Source organism: Blennius ocellaris (genome assembly GCF_963422515.1).
Source record: "Blennius ocellaris genome assembly, chromosome: 18".
In the NCBI taxonomy this organism is placed as follows: domain Eukaryota; kingdom Metazoa; phylum Chordata; class Actinopteri; order Blenniiformes; family Blenniidae; genus Blennius; species Blennius ocellaris.
Genome location: NC_137667.1, coordinates 9,905,747 through 9,919,457, shown reverse-complemented (window position 1 = coordinate 9,919,457; position 13,711 = coordinate 9,905,747). Strand labels below are relative to the sequence as shown.

General features: G+C 41.6%; 1 protein-coding gene across 1 annotated transcript; it reads right to left on the bottom strand.

Annotated features, from left to right (window-relative positions):
- Positions 1-289: 289 nt before the first annotated feature.
- LOC308143456 (single-minded homolog 1-like) lies at positions 290-8,490 on the bottom strand (the record flags this gene model as incomplete). Its single annotated transcript, XM_080514271.1, has 11 exons — positions 290-1,035; positions 1,401-1,788; positions 1,898-2,054; positions 4,387-4,534; positions 4,725-4,831; positions 4,995-5,194; positions 5,521-5,606; positions 6,083-6,191; positions 6,384-6,473; positions 6,579-6,661; positions 8,316-8,490. 11 exons carry the CDS (start codon positions 8,488-8,490, stop codon positions 290-292), a joined length of 2,289 nt encoding a protein of 762 aa, XP_080370397.1.
- Between the last annotated feature and the right edge of the window lie 5,221 nt (positions 8,491-13,711).

Here is a 13,711-nt window from a genome sequence, read left to right as displayed (position 1 = left end):
TCCTATTTAATGGAGCAGACCTCCTTCCTGTGCCAGGTGGCATATCAAATGTCACTTCCTGAACTAGCTCCTTAAAGTCTTGAAAATCGTCCTCTTTTGATAAAGAAGGGGAAATGGTACAATGCAAAGGTCTGACAAACACAAGTTCTGTTGAATGATCCGCCAAAGGGACATCAAACTAACACAGTTGTCTTGCATCCACCTTTTGCACCAGGCCCCCTGGTTGGTGTTGCAACACCAATGGTATTATCCTCGTTTAGACAACAGGACCCATATGCACCAGATATCGTCAGCTGCCGTTGGTTATGATCACTGATGTGGCCTTATGTCCCTGTATCTGCTCGGCCTGCATTCTCACATGAGAGGCCACATCATACTGGACTCCTCCACAGGCCAGGCCGGAATAACTTCGCAAGTTCTCCGGGTCGTACAGATGCTCCAGGGAGTACCCAGTCAAGGCATAGGCTGTTTGCCTGTCCAATGCCTGCCTCTCCTGAGCTTGGTAGAGCAGTGGGCTCCCCTGTGGTTGTGAAGCATGGGGGGACAGCTCTGTCTGCATGTAGTCTTTGGCGAGTGAGAGGCCTGATCTCGGGATACCATCAGAACTGGGACTGCTGAGACGGGACAACGAAGCAGGGCTGGTCGTGTTTTCGTCATTGTCGTGGGCTGCGAGCATTTTGACACTGTCTCTGTGATGAAGGCGTTCAGAGGGGAGGTCAATACTGGGGGCTCCAGGACCTCGGCACACCACACTAGGCATGGCGAGCTGAGAGTGGTGGGCAAGCGAAGAGGTGAAGCACGGGCTGTGAGTTTTGGTCAGGCTGGAGACATCCAGCGGTGGTACCTTGTGATGCTGTAAGCGGGTCTCCTCCTCTTTGATCATTTGCTGTGTAGCACGGATAAGAGTCTCCATCTTGCTTGGCTCTCGAGGGCTTGCTTGGAACTGGTCCCCATGGTATCGCTCACCTGAATCACTTGTGGACCCACCCCCGTCAGGTGAACTCACCACACTGTCTTCGTCCCAGTGACCCCGTCCTGGAAAGAAAACCAGTTGTTAAGTTTTACAATGACCAATTCTAAGTTACACACAATTTAAAAAAAAAGACTAATGTTACATATTTAAATTCTGCTTAAAACGCAGAAAGACAGAGTGTGACTGGGTGTTTTGGCTGAAGCAACATTGGGGCTGTTTTACTGTTTGAGGATGAGAAATGTGAAATAACTTGGCTTTCAATTGCAGGCAATTTTTGAACAGATGGAAGCAATCGGCACACTGGCAAGAAAGGGCGTAAACAACTTAGCATGTCCCATAATAACATTTGGGAAACAGCTACCAGGAGAAGCTAGGCCAGAACTATTTTCAGAGACAGATGGTTGTGTTCTCAACCCTGATACCTCACCATGAATGGCGCCATGGTAGGATGTGATTTCGTAGCCCTCGCTGCTCTCCACCGAAAATTTTGGCAGTGACAGCACAGAGCGTGTGGTGTCCCACCACATCTCTCTCCCGGACTGGGGGGTTCCCAGGAAGTAGCGTCCACTCTGACACCGCACACGGTCACAGGTTGTTGTGTGAGGATGTGTGTGGGCGTGGGTAATGTCATCGTCAGATAGACCCAGGCCATAGCACAAGGAGCCTGAGTCTGGATAAAGTCGATATGCACAAGACGCCTCTGCAGCCTCGCTGGGATCCAACAGCTGAGGAGAGGCAGAGTCTGTCAGTGGACTCCCTCCCCACTGGCTGTCCTGGTCAGACTCTGAACGTTCCGGGTTGAAAGCTGAAAATTGCTAAATAGAAACAAGAAAAAAACAGATCTAAGTAATTTAAACCCATTTGTATCAAACAATTGTGCACCAGGCCAAGTTGTTGACAGTCTTTTATGAAAAAGACTGTTACCTGTGGGTATGGTGACACTCTGGCTTTGGCCTTCGACTGAGTCAGGCGTGACTTGGTACTCTTTCTGTCTTCACTGTGACTGTCAGCATATGGAAATGCTGGCTTGGTGGGACTCATTTGGTCTAAGGAGAGCTGCATCCCCTTATACTCAGTCTCCCTTTTGGCATAAAAAAACAGACAACACAGATTTTAGTGAGGAAAATATGTTCAATTAACTATTGCATATCAAGTTTGTGATTTTCTGGGGGAACAAAGACAACGGTGCATCACTGTCATGTTGTATATTGCTTTTCATGGTCTTCAGACGTGGCAACTGTTATCTCAGTAAAAATTCAGAAGTTGAGGGATTTGCAATCCCTCAAGAATTAATTTAAATAACACTGACTCATTTCTACTACACCTACAATAATCATATTTTTAACCAATATCCGCAATAACAAAACCCAATCCTCTAACACGCACTTCATCTTCAGTGTTAATTCACAGTAAATATATCTGCTACATTTTATTCATCATGTTCATGTTGTGTTTGTGAGCCAGTTTCATGTTGTCATTGTGATGTTAGCTTGGAGGGCAACCTCAACGAACATCTGACAAAACGATACACTCTTCATCGCGTTCAAACGTGCATGCAGCATTCAACTTCGACTACTTAATGAGAATCATATTAAACTGATATAGTTTTTGTCTTGCTAAAATAAATTGTTCTTTTTTGCATTTGCACTTTCCAAACGTTCCCAAAATAATTTGAGCACCATCAGTCTTTCGCATCAAGTGACATAATAAAGGATTCATTTCATCTAAGCTAATATTGAATACATAGCCATACATATTTAATTTACAAGCACACTTTACAACCCATGAATAATATTGCAGCAATTAGAAATAAAAACATTTAGGATACATTTCAGATATAAGCCCCCTCCGTTCTGAGAAAACTAACAAACACCCTGAAGAAAGTTAATCATTCTGCCAGAGAGCAGCTAAGTAAATCTGCACACAGATCTGCACATGTAGACTTTCTCTGCAGTAAATTTTCTCTGCAGCCCCCTTGTATATAGATATATAATTTTTTTTTCCCTTTTTTCTTTAGCTTGGTGCAGATTACTTTTTCTCTTGTATATGTCCTTGTAGTAATGGCAATATGTTGGACATGTTAACCCACTGTCCTGTTGCTGAACTCAATCCAAGTGTCACTGTCGAGGGAGTTAAAAGGCTCCTGTGTCAAGTGTTCAGCAAACATGAGCCTATTCTTAACTTATCACATCAACAGTATGTAATAGCAGCTGCCTGGCATTTTAAACCTTGTGGCCCATCTCTGACCCTACACTGCCAGCCTCTTTAATATGACTCTAAATATGACCCATTCTTTATGTACAACACCTTTGGGGAAAGGCTATGTTTGGATAGCCAGTGCACAGTGTGAGTGTTATTTGCTCTTGCAGGTATAGTTTGGTGGCTGGTTCTGCATCCTATCTGTGCCCTGCTTGACTTACGTCTGAGCCAATAATGTTGGGCCTTTGTGCAAACTCAGCTGTGTTAGCCGAATTCCACCTCAGGGTCAATGTCAGAGCACCTCATGTCTGAAATACGCCACCAGCCAACCTCCAAACGTGATTTATTAATGGATCCTTGTTGGGTTAAAATGCTGTCACGGCAAGGTGATTACTTCTTGTTTATATTTCTAAGGTTTTCTTTGTACTTTTGTTGCATGCGCAGTCACTGATGCCTCAGTGTTAGACCTAATTATGCGCTTGGAAATTCACTGTCATTTTAATATAGTTACTTTGTTTTCTTCGAACTGCATTGAGGAAATCAATACTTGGAGTGCAACCTCATGCATACATACACGTACAGACTCACACAAATCCTCTATTGCACACACCCGCACGCACAGGCACACACACACACACAGAAAAAGTGGCATGTGAATCAACCAAACCTAACAAGGAAAATCCAACATGTGCTACAGCTATGAGATAGCTATTGATTCCTAGTTTACCGTTTGATCGATTTTGCTTTCCTTAGACTGCAGATCGATGGCGACAGTAGAGGTTTTTTGATGGGGTTGAACCCTGGTGTTTGTCTTGTTGTCTCGAAGGGCCATAGTGTGCTTTGTGCTCTCATAACACACAACTGCCTGAGTCCTGCAGCTACTGTTTTCAAAAGATTTTTGTACGAAGAAGCTTACGGTCGAATAAATACGATAGACACATTTTTTTTTTATAAAACCAGACACTAAAAATATGCTTAATTCAGGAAAATATGGAATGTGGGTTTTCCTGTTGTTTTTCCCAGGAGACATTTGAAATAGTGTATCTGTAATTTCCGAATTTCACAAATAAACAAAAAAGACAAAACCAACAACAGCATGTCATAAGTTAGGAATGCAATTGTGACTTTTTTTTTTTTTTTTTAAGTATTTTTAAACATGGAATTAATCACTGATTCCAGTTTGTCTCTGATAGAAGTATCAAAGTCAGACTCACGTGAGGACGTAGTTAACACTGACAATACAATGTGGTCTTGAAGATCGGCTGTTGTGGACAATGGTGGCGTAACTCTGGACCCAGACCCAGCCGCCGTGCTTGGCCAAGAAACGATAATACTTAGTGGTGACTTGGCCTTTTACCAGCACTGAAGGAGACAAAAGAAACAGACAGGCAAGGGGAGATTAACATACTTAAATTCTCGCATGCATTTAAGAGTGAGTGAGAGAACATGTTGGATTGTCTGCACATGGTGCAGCAGGTTGCCCGGGCAGTGGCTTTAAGAGAAGGTCAGGCAGTTTATTGTAAAAGCAGAAATGAGTAGGCTTGTAACTCACAGAGGTGGTGCGCACAGCGGAGGTGGAAGATGTCACAGCCGTGGACGTGATGGTATAGTGTTTTTTCTATAAGGTCCTGGGGCTCATATCCTGTCAGCTCAGCTACCCTGGATAGGAATCAAGAAGCGCGAAGCATGCAGAGTGAATTCACGGTGTTCCATGTTTGTCTGTTTTTGTTTTTCCAGACAATTGATTTTGGACCATCAAGCTGTTTGGAGAACTTGTTTAAAAAACAGTATTTTTTATACTAGCTTTTCATAGTTTTCATACCTGGAGTCAAGGAAGATAAGTTTCATGTCCAAACTGGCTCTGAACATGAACATGTTGCTGTGCAGTTTAATCTCAGTCACAGCACTGGGTGGTAGAGAGTGACCAACAGCCACTAACCCCACATTCTGGTAGCAGCCTTCAAAAGGTGATATGTCCAAACTGTACTGACGAATCTTCAGGTAGCCACTGCAGTGAATCACCTGGAGTGACGCAGATAAGAGACACAAATAGAGGAAATAACTTTCAAAGCTGCATATATATCTACAGAATTATCTTCCTATATTATGATTGACCTAAAAAGAAAAAAAAATGCAATATTACGAAAATACAGAACGTTTTAGAAGTATAAATTTAATGACACTTGAAACAGTAAATCACAAGAATACTGTGGTTATTCCCCATATAAAGAAAGCCCAGTGCATAAGGAACAAATACATTCTCATCACCTTCTTTAGTTAATAAATTGATTATGTATTTTTTATATTTAAAGAAATATTTTTACATCAACCAAAATTCTATTGCCAACCTTGTATCCTCCACTGGTGAGTCCTGCGTTTCTTTTTGCCAGCACGCATTTCATCCGCAAAAAGAAAGAGCGCTCCATTTCATACTCTGAAATAGGACAAACCATGTTTAAAAGGGGAATATAGATTCCAATCAAAAACCCTCATGGGAGGAGGAAACATACAAGACGACGGCCACAAATTGAATATACGCAGCCTCCTTGGTACACTTTTACGCACTGGTGTATTAAAAAAAAAAAAAATGAATACGTGTTGATAACAAAATACTCGGCGATAACAAAATAATGCAGCATGTGTCGAGATAAAAGTCGATGAGAAAATATGAAGTGATTTTTAGAATTTCAAACTGGATTCTGTAGGAATAACGTGTTGCGTAAGATGCGCACATGGGTGCAGCCTATAAAAGCCTAAATATCCCATGAGCATTTTCCTCACACGCGCAGCGTTTTCTTGAGCACATGCAGGCAAAAGACACAACGTATTAACGAATTGAAATGGTAAATTTTGACGATTTGGTGCATGTGAATTAGGGGGGCTTAGGAGAGGAAATATGTGCCGCTGTACCTTGGACGAAATGTGAGTGATAGGGTTGATGAGGCGTGAGGACAGCTGTCATCTCATCGTGGTCGGCAGGATGGACGTACTCGTAAATACTGTTCCCAGTCAACTCTACCTGTTGAGAATAGCTCCGGTAATTTACGCGTATAGGAGTGCCTGCTGGAGGAACTGTTTTATTTGCATTCAAGCGTTACAGACGCAACGTGTCTGTTGTGCCAAAGTGTCTGCGACAAAAAAGAAGAAGCATGGATGTAGGAAGAGACAGTTAAATACAATATATCTATCTAGATATATTGTGTTAACGGACCTGAGAGAGTCCTAAGTGGACGGATGCAGTCTCTGAAATGTACATGATTTTCCCATCTGGAGCGACAACAAAGATGAATCCGTCCAGTGTCTGGAAATAAACAACAAAGCCACTCCGGTTGCAGGTCGGTTAAAAAAATGTTTTGAACAAAATAAAATAAAATAGAATAAAACAAATAACAAAAATATGTTGTACCTGCAGTAAATGCGATCCCAGCTCCCGTCCTATATTGTCCAAAGATCTTGTCCGACTTGCATGACCCCAAGCTTCACCCAAACCTGCAGAGAAATAAAGCTGCTTGGATACGGCACATTTTATACTAATGATTAAAAATAATACAGCGTTGTATGATTTTTAGTTACGCGTAGGATTGCAATTTCAGTTTATTCCCGTTTTTACTAGACTGGATTTAGCAGGCGGAGCGCATACGCTCGCTCGCGCTCTCACGCGCGCATGCCCGCACACAGTGAAATCCGGAGGCCATAGCTTCTGTTTAAAAAGGCCCTATTACAACTAAAGAAGCATTTTCTGTCTTCCTGCAGGCTTTGTAGATCACACATAGCCTGAGAAGAGAAGTCAGGATCCACCAATATTCTATATCAATATTTAAATAACGCATATTATTATTATTATTATTATTGTTATGCATGTGTGGCCTATGTATTTTCTGTGACTCAAGAAATGTAACGAAGCTTGCGCATTTTTAGATTATCCGTCCAATAAAAAAAATAAAAAAAACACCGTTGACTGTAAGTGGAACAAAGCAAGTAGCCAGTGCTGCTCATTAAAATTCATTCAGTTCCATCAGAAGTCTCATGGAGCTCGGATATCATGGGTAAATTAGGTGTCCGTCTCCCCTGCTGTAAATGAAAATGAAAATAGTTCTCCTCTGTCGGTGGGACATGTAGAATAATATCACTCCAGCAGATTAGAGATGGTAAAAAAAAAAAAAAAATCCTTAAAAACAAGGACGCTTCTCTATATTTTCCAAGTAAAATTGCTAAATATTTTTTGTAAGTCCCACAGATATTTTTTTCTGTTTTTTGGCACCACCATTTGAGTATAAGTCTTCATGTTTCACTGAGTTTATGGGCCTCTGATGTGATTTCATGGGAGATCATTTGGGGGTGTTTTTTTCCTTCTACCACAGCGGCTGGCTTGGATTCCCTGCGCCTCCTGCTCACACGGCTTTGACTGATTAGAAGCCATGCAGGGCCTTTTTTATATTTCTAATTGGTGAGTCTTGTTCTCAGTCACGCCATCAAAGGAGCCTGCGGAGCCTTGTATAAAAAAGATGGTGGCAGATTGTCTCCTTTGGACATACCGAATTAAAAAAACGACCATAATCCATTTGTAAAGATCCTTGCAGACCAACGGCACATTACTGCTGTAATATTCCTTTAATGTTTCTTTAGGGTTTCAGAAAGCCTTTGTGCCTTAATAATGCTGTTTAATTTATATTTAATCTTATATAACACCACTGAAGAGTTTAGGGATGAAAAAGGTTACATTATAATTTGTATTTTTATTTGCTGTCAAATAATTGAACCTTGTTTTAAATCTGTATTTACTATAAATCCTGATGTTACTTTGGATGAACAATAATATTGTGTGATAACAGATCAATTACAAGTAAGCATCGAATTGTGCATTTCTAATGCACTAATAATTTTAACTCTAAAAAATGGACACTTCGTGAACGAGTTTGTTATTAACATTTTGAATGTAATAGATAAAAATGGAGAGGAAACTGGTGTGTGCGTGCGTGTGTGTGTGTGTGTGTGTGTGTGTGTGTGTGTGTGTGTGTGTGTGTGTGTGTGTGTGTGTGTGTGTGTGTGTGTGTGTGTGTGTGTGTGTGTGTGTGTGTGTGTGTGTGTGTGTGTGTGTGTGTGTGTGTGTGTGTGTGTGTGTGTGTTGGAGCTCGTGGCTCACCCTGAGGGAAAACAATTCTCATCTTCAGGTAACTTGTTGTCAGTCTAATGATGGAGGCTTTGTCTAGCTGCGAGGTGATTGCCGACGGTAAAGGCAGCATTTTAGCCAGCTCATAAAATTCACTGTTCTCCTTTTCCCGTCTAGTCCTTGCGGCCGTTTTGGATTTCTCCTTCATTTCGCTTCTTTTTTCAACTGTATCCTTATTTCTGAGAGATGGTTGTCAGTCAAAACAGCTGTGTGCTTGAATCCCTTGTGCTTTGCTTCATTGCCGTTGGTTTTGAATGAGGGAAAAATGGATGCGAAAATGCAGATTCCAAAAAGCTTAAATATTCCCGGATTTCCTGGTGGTTTTGAAGTTATAGTTGCAGTAGCTGTGCAGTTAAACCTCCTTGGTGCTGCCGTTGGCCTTCATCCATTTCCTGCAAAATTAATACAAATATCACACATATATTTATAAAACTATCACAGGCGCGATTTTATTACTGCCTATTCGGGTTATTTTGATGCACATCTGAAAAAGGCCTGTCTCCACTGAGTAGAAGATTATTCATTGCTTTATTGATAGCATGCCTCAAACATCTGGTGAAGCTGAAAGTTGGATAAAAAGATTTACAGCGAGGACACACTAATAATTTCACTATCAAACGTGCAAAGCTATTTACAATAACAGCAATGCTGCTGGCGACTCCCTGCACTCTACACTGGCTATTTCCTTCTCTGAGCGTATAAAACATTGCATATCTGATCTATGTGTAGCATAAACACACGATGCATGCAGGCCTTGGGTATATGTTCTCCCTTTTATTAAACTAGCTGAGCCTATAAAAAAAAAGCATATGAATCACGCACTGCAAATATTCCAATTTAGTCATCAGGTATTTAGTCACGACCAATTAGAAAAGCTGCAAATAAATATAAATTCATTGCACTTTCTTGTCGTTTCGGGGGTGATGCGATGCCGGCTATTTGTGGCTGATCTTTGCAGTGGTGTCAATGAAATGGCATGTGACCCAACACAATTTCTCAAACGTTTACAACTGCGATGGTTAAAACAACTGTGACATTTTGTCACAGGCAGGTGCTTTTTTTCTTCTCCTGTTTTACTCCTTTCAAGAAAAATAAATATACACATAGTTATACTAACACCCACCACGAGATGACAGATTTTGCAAGACGGGTATATGAGCAGCATTCCTACCCGATCAGAGCCACGCTGTATTCCCCTACAGCCGAATCGATCCCGTGGCCTCAAAACCAGCCTGCTGGGAATTTCACCTGTCCTGAACAGGGTTCACCAGTCGTCCCAGTTAAAATTGGTCTCAGCTCCTCCTGGATTTCCACCTGGAAAGGCGAACGGGCCGTGCGCTGCATACACCTCTCCAAATTATAAGGACGCGCAACGAGTGGCATTCGTGCCCAACAAACCTCCTCTCCTCAACTATCTCAGTGTCCCTCTCTGGAGCAGCCGGAGACCCGCCCACCGGGCGCTCACCCGATCCTGATTGGACAGCAGCGCTGAAACCAGGCCCGTGATTGGACACTCGCCGTGGGCGTCAATCTGGTCCAACTAGGTATGCGCGGCACTTGGCCGTGCCCGGAGTGAGCTTTAAATGTGATCTTGTTGTGTTTTTGTCATTAACGCGAGGATCATGGATCAAGCCGGAATAAATACATTAATCCACGTAAAAATGCAGAGCAGGGGAATGCTTTGCAGGTGAGGAGTCGAATTGAAGCCTTAAAGACCTCCACTTGGTGCTTATTACACACAGTACATGTTTTATTGGTTCGACACGCGTTTATTCGCACAACAGTTAGACAGTTATGCAGTTAGATGACTTGGTTGGGAAATTCAAAACTCCTACGCCGAATTTAATTACATTTTCATTTATTTTAAACATGAATACAGGATAATATTGATGTTTATTAGTTTGAAAAAATTAGGAAGAAAATCAACAAATGCATTAGTTAAACTTTTAAATATTTTTGTTTTAATTTAGTAAAGAATGCGTCTGAAAAGGTCAAGAGTATGATTAGTTAGATCAGTGCTCGGAGGTGTTGCCTATTTGGATTTCAGCAAATGAAATTAATAAAAAAAACAAAAAACACGTGTGGTTGTTACTTTGCTCCTCCTGTTATTTGTCTACCAAATAGGTTTTTAATCTTCACCTTGCTTCTCCGCATCACAGCATACAATGGATCAAAAATGGACTTCTTCTGTTGGTGCAGAAATTCAATCACTTGTCTTCCAGTGGAGTCTCCCTCCGGATCTATTTGGTTCTAATTTTCTCTGCTTTTAGAGGTTTGATAAATACGTTTGACAAATACGCACACGCTACTGAAAACGAGCCTTGAGGATCATGTGCTCATGAGTGTTTAAAGCTTTCTATGTATTCATATATTTTAAATTGAAAGAAAAATGCTGAAATTGTACTTTTCTTTTGTTTTTGTTTTTTGCACGTTTGACTTAATGGATGATATTTCCGGTTTAAAACCTTATCGCGTTAACCCATTCTATATAGTTATTTTTGAACTGAGTTTTTTTTTTTTTTTATTCCCTTAAAGATAAATGCAGAGCAGTTTACACTGGGTTGAGAGAGCAGTGTGACGCGTCCGGAACTCATGCGATGGTTTTGGTGTCCATCAAATACGTTTATCTGAGGATTAATTTCCATGGTGTGAATCAGATGAAAGCGCTGCGGCGCATGTAGTTTTTTAATTAGTTACTGGGCGCTCAGATGGAGGAGGAGGAGGGGGGGAGGGGGGGGGGGGTGGAAGAGGTGTGTGGCGGTGGTGGAGGAGGGGGAAGAGGAGGGGGTTAGAGCAGCGGGCTTCGTGTCGGGGCGCGGACGCATGACGGTGAGCTCATTACGCACATAATTAGCCCTTAAATTGATGCTGCATTCTGCCATAATTGGAGACTCTCCTGCTGCCTGGGAACAGATTTATCTCCATCGCCTTCCTTTTGTGTGCGGGGCTGGATGGGGAATGACGACAGACAGATTGCGTTTGTCTCTCTAAATAGCTTTTACCCTTCTCAAAATCAGCCCTGCAAGGCCATACCTTTCTATTACTTTCCCATTTATGACAGATAAAAACAACGAATTGGCAATTAGAGGACAGGCGCAGATGCTGGATGGCCTCAGGTTCTCCCTGCAAACCGAACAACAACTTACAGCATCCATCATCCTTCTGAATGGGGTATATATTTGAACTTGAGAACTCATCAGTGGATCTCAGTTTGTTTTTTTTTGTTTTTTTATCTTTTTGCAAAAGTCCCCCCCCCCCCCACCATCAATGATTCTAATGGTTTGTTCACTTTATTTTTGCTTATGAGAAAAAAAATGAATTACATACTTGTTGATTTGTCTCCAAAAACAATCAGTCCTCTTGTCACATTTTTGTGTTTAACACCGTTTTACCATTTCTGAATTGCAAAATGCCATGAGAGATAAAACAATATGCAAAAGAGATCCTGTACCCATAAATACAAGCAAATAACAGCTTTCTTTCTGCCGGAGCATAGTGACTGACAGCCTGTCAGAGGTTGGGAACTTCTCTGAGAGTGTGAGCTGCATGAGCGGCTGGTAGAAGATTTACCCCACCTGGACATCCTGTTAATGCCCCGCTACAGGGTGTCACAGCAGGGGAGCTCGCTTTGCTATCCTTACAGCCCCTCCTTTGATGCTGCACAAGTCTTGCCAGTCTTTCCATTTTTATTGTGCTTTACCAAATCATGCTTCTCTGTGGGAAGCCAGGCCTGACATTTTCCCCCATGCAGCAAGAAAAAAGTGTGTGTGTGTGTGTGTGTGTGTGTGTGTGTGTGTGTGTGTGTGTGTGTGTGTGTGTGTGTGTGTGTGTGTGTGTGTGTGTGTGTGTGTGTGTGTGTGTGTGTGTGTGTGTGTGTGTGTGTGTGTGTGTGTGTGTGTGTGTGTGGGGGTTATTTAGGGAAAGAACTAAAAGAAAAGATGAGAGGACAAATGCGGCATGTCAGTTGTTCTCTGAGAAGAATATGTTGCTTCATTTCCTCTAATCAGATGTCTAATGTCAGCGGAAGGTTTGCAATTTCATGATCTTGGTCAGTAATTGTGCAGGTTATCCAAATTACGCAAAGGCTGCCCTTGAGCAAGGCCCATAAATGCTTAGAAATTAAACATATTTTATATATTCCTGAAGAACAGACAGCTCAAAAAGTGTTTTATTTTTAAACAAGGTTCCCTTCTTTCACCATTTCCTTGCCTATATCACTCAGATGAATTTGCTTTACTGCAGGTACAGATGTCAGATACTTCCTCTGACAAGATTAATCACAAGTTTCCTGACTTCCCATGGAGCAAAATATGTACGGATTGTCTGCATAGTCACCACAGCAACATTTCTCTCTGATTTCTGATTCTTCAAAACTTTTTTAAAAACTCTTGGGTTGAGACTTGTTGTGCATAAAACTTAAAGTAAACTTGTGAGATTAGCTTGCAACTTCATTACTGTTTATCATGTGAAATATAAAAAAAAAAAAAATGGAATGATTACTATTAAAACTGACCCATGTCTGCTATGTAGAGTACTACACTAACAGTTTAATCTACCTTTTATCCAGACTATCACGGAGAGCCACATATGCATTTATTACCTACCCCTCTGTTTCCTTCTTCTCATACCATCTTCTTATGATTCTTCACTCTCCAGATACTGATTATATGGTTAAATGTAACTCTGGCCGTTATTATATTCGCACTCATGGACATGGAAAGTGTGTATTTATCAAACCGAACTAAATATGCAAGCAAAAGTCATGGAATGAAGGAAAACCTTGAAAAGGAATAAAGGAAAAGATGCAACAGTCAGTTCTAAATGTGTGTGCAAAAGATTTCAGAGAATGACTGAAAGGCAATGAGACTCCGGCACCATGTTGGGTTACACTCTGTGTTCCGAGATTGAATCGGCTGGGCATATGTAAACAGGCTGCATGTTTGACTAAGATTTGCCAGTTCTGTTTCCTGTAATCTATTACGGAGTCTTTGTGTTCTGTTTTCCTTAAAAGACAAAAATATTATTTAGTACTCCCCACCTCCTCTAGCAGTTGGTTTTTGAACCTGTCATTTTATTCCGAAAGAGACGGTTGCAAATTTTTTGGTGTTCTTTTCCACCCATTAACAGTGACTTTTCCTCAGTGGTACTGTCTCTCTGTTGCTTTCTGCCAGGCCCTTCACTGAGCCCATCTGCTCTGTGCAAGCGTTAATTAACCACATTGCCATTTCCTCTGTGCGTGCTGCGTTTGAAGGTGCTTAGAGTACACGAGTCAGCCCCACAAGTTCATCAAAATGCTAATTCAGCCCAAATTAAAGTTGTGATTAACATTACAGTTTCCTGTGCAGGCACATTGATCCTTTCCCCGAGCT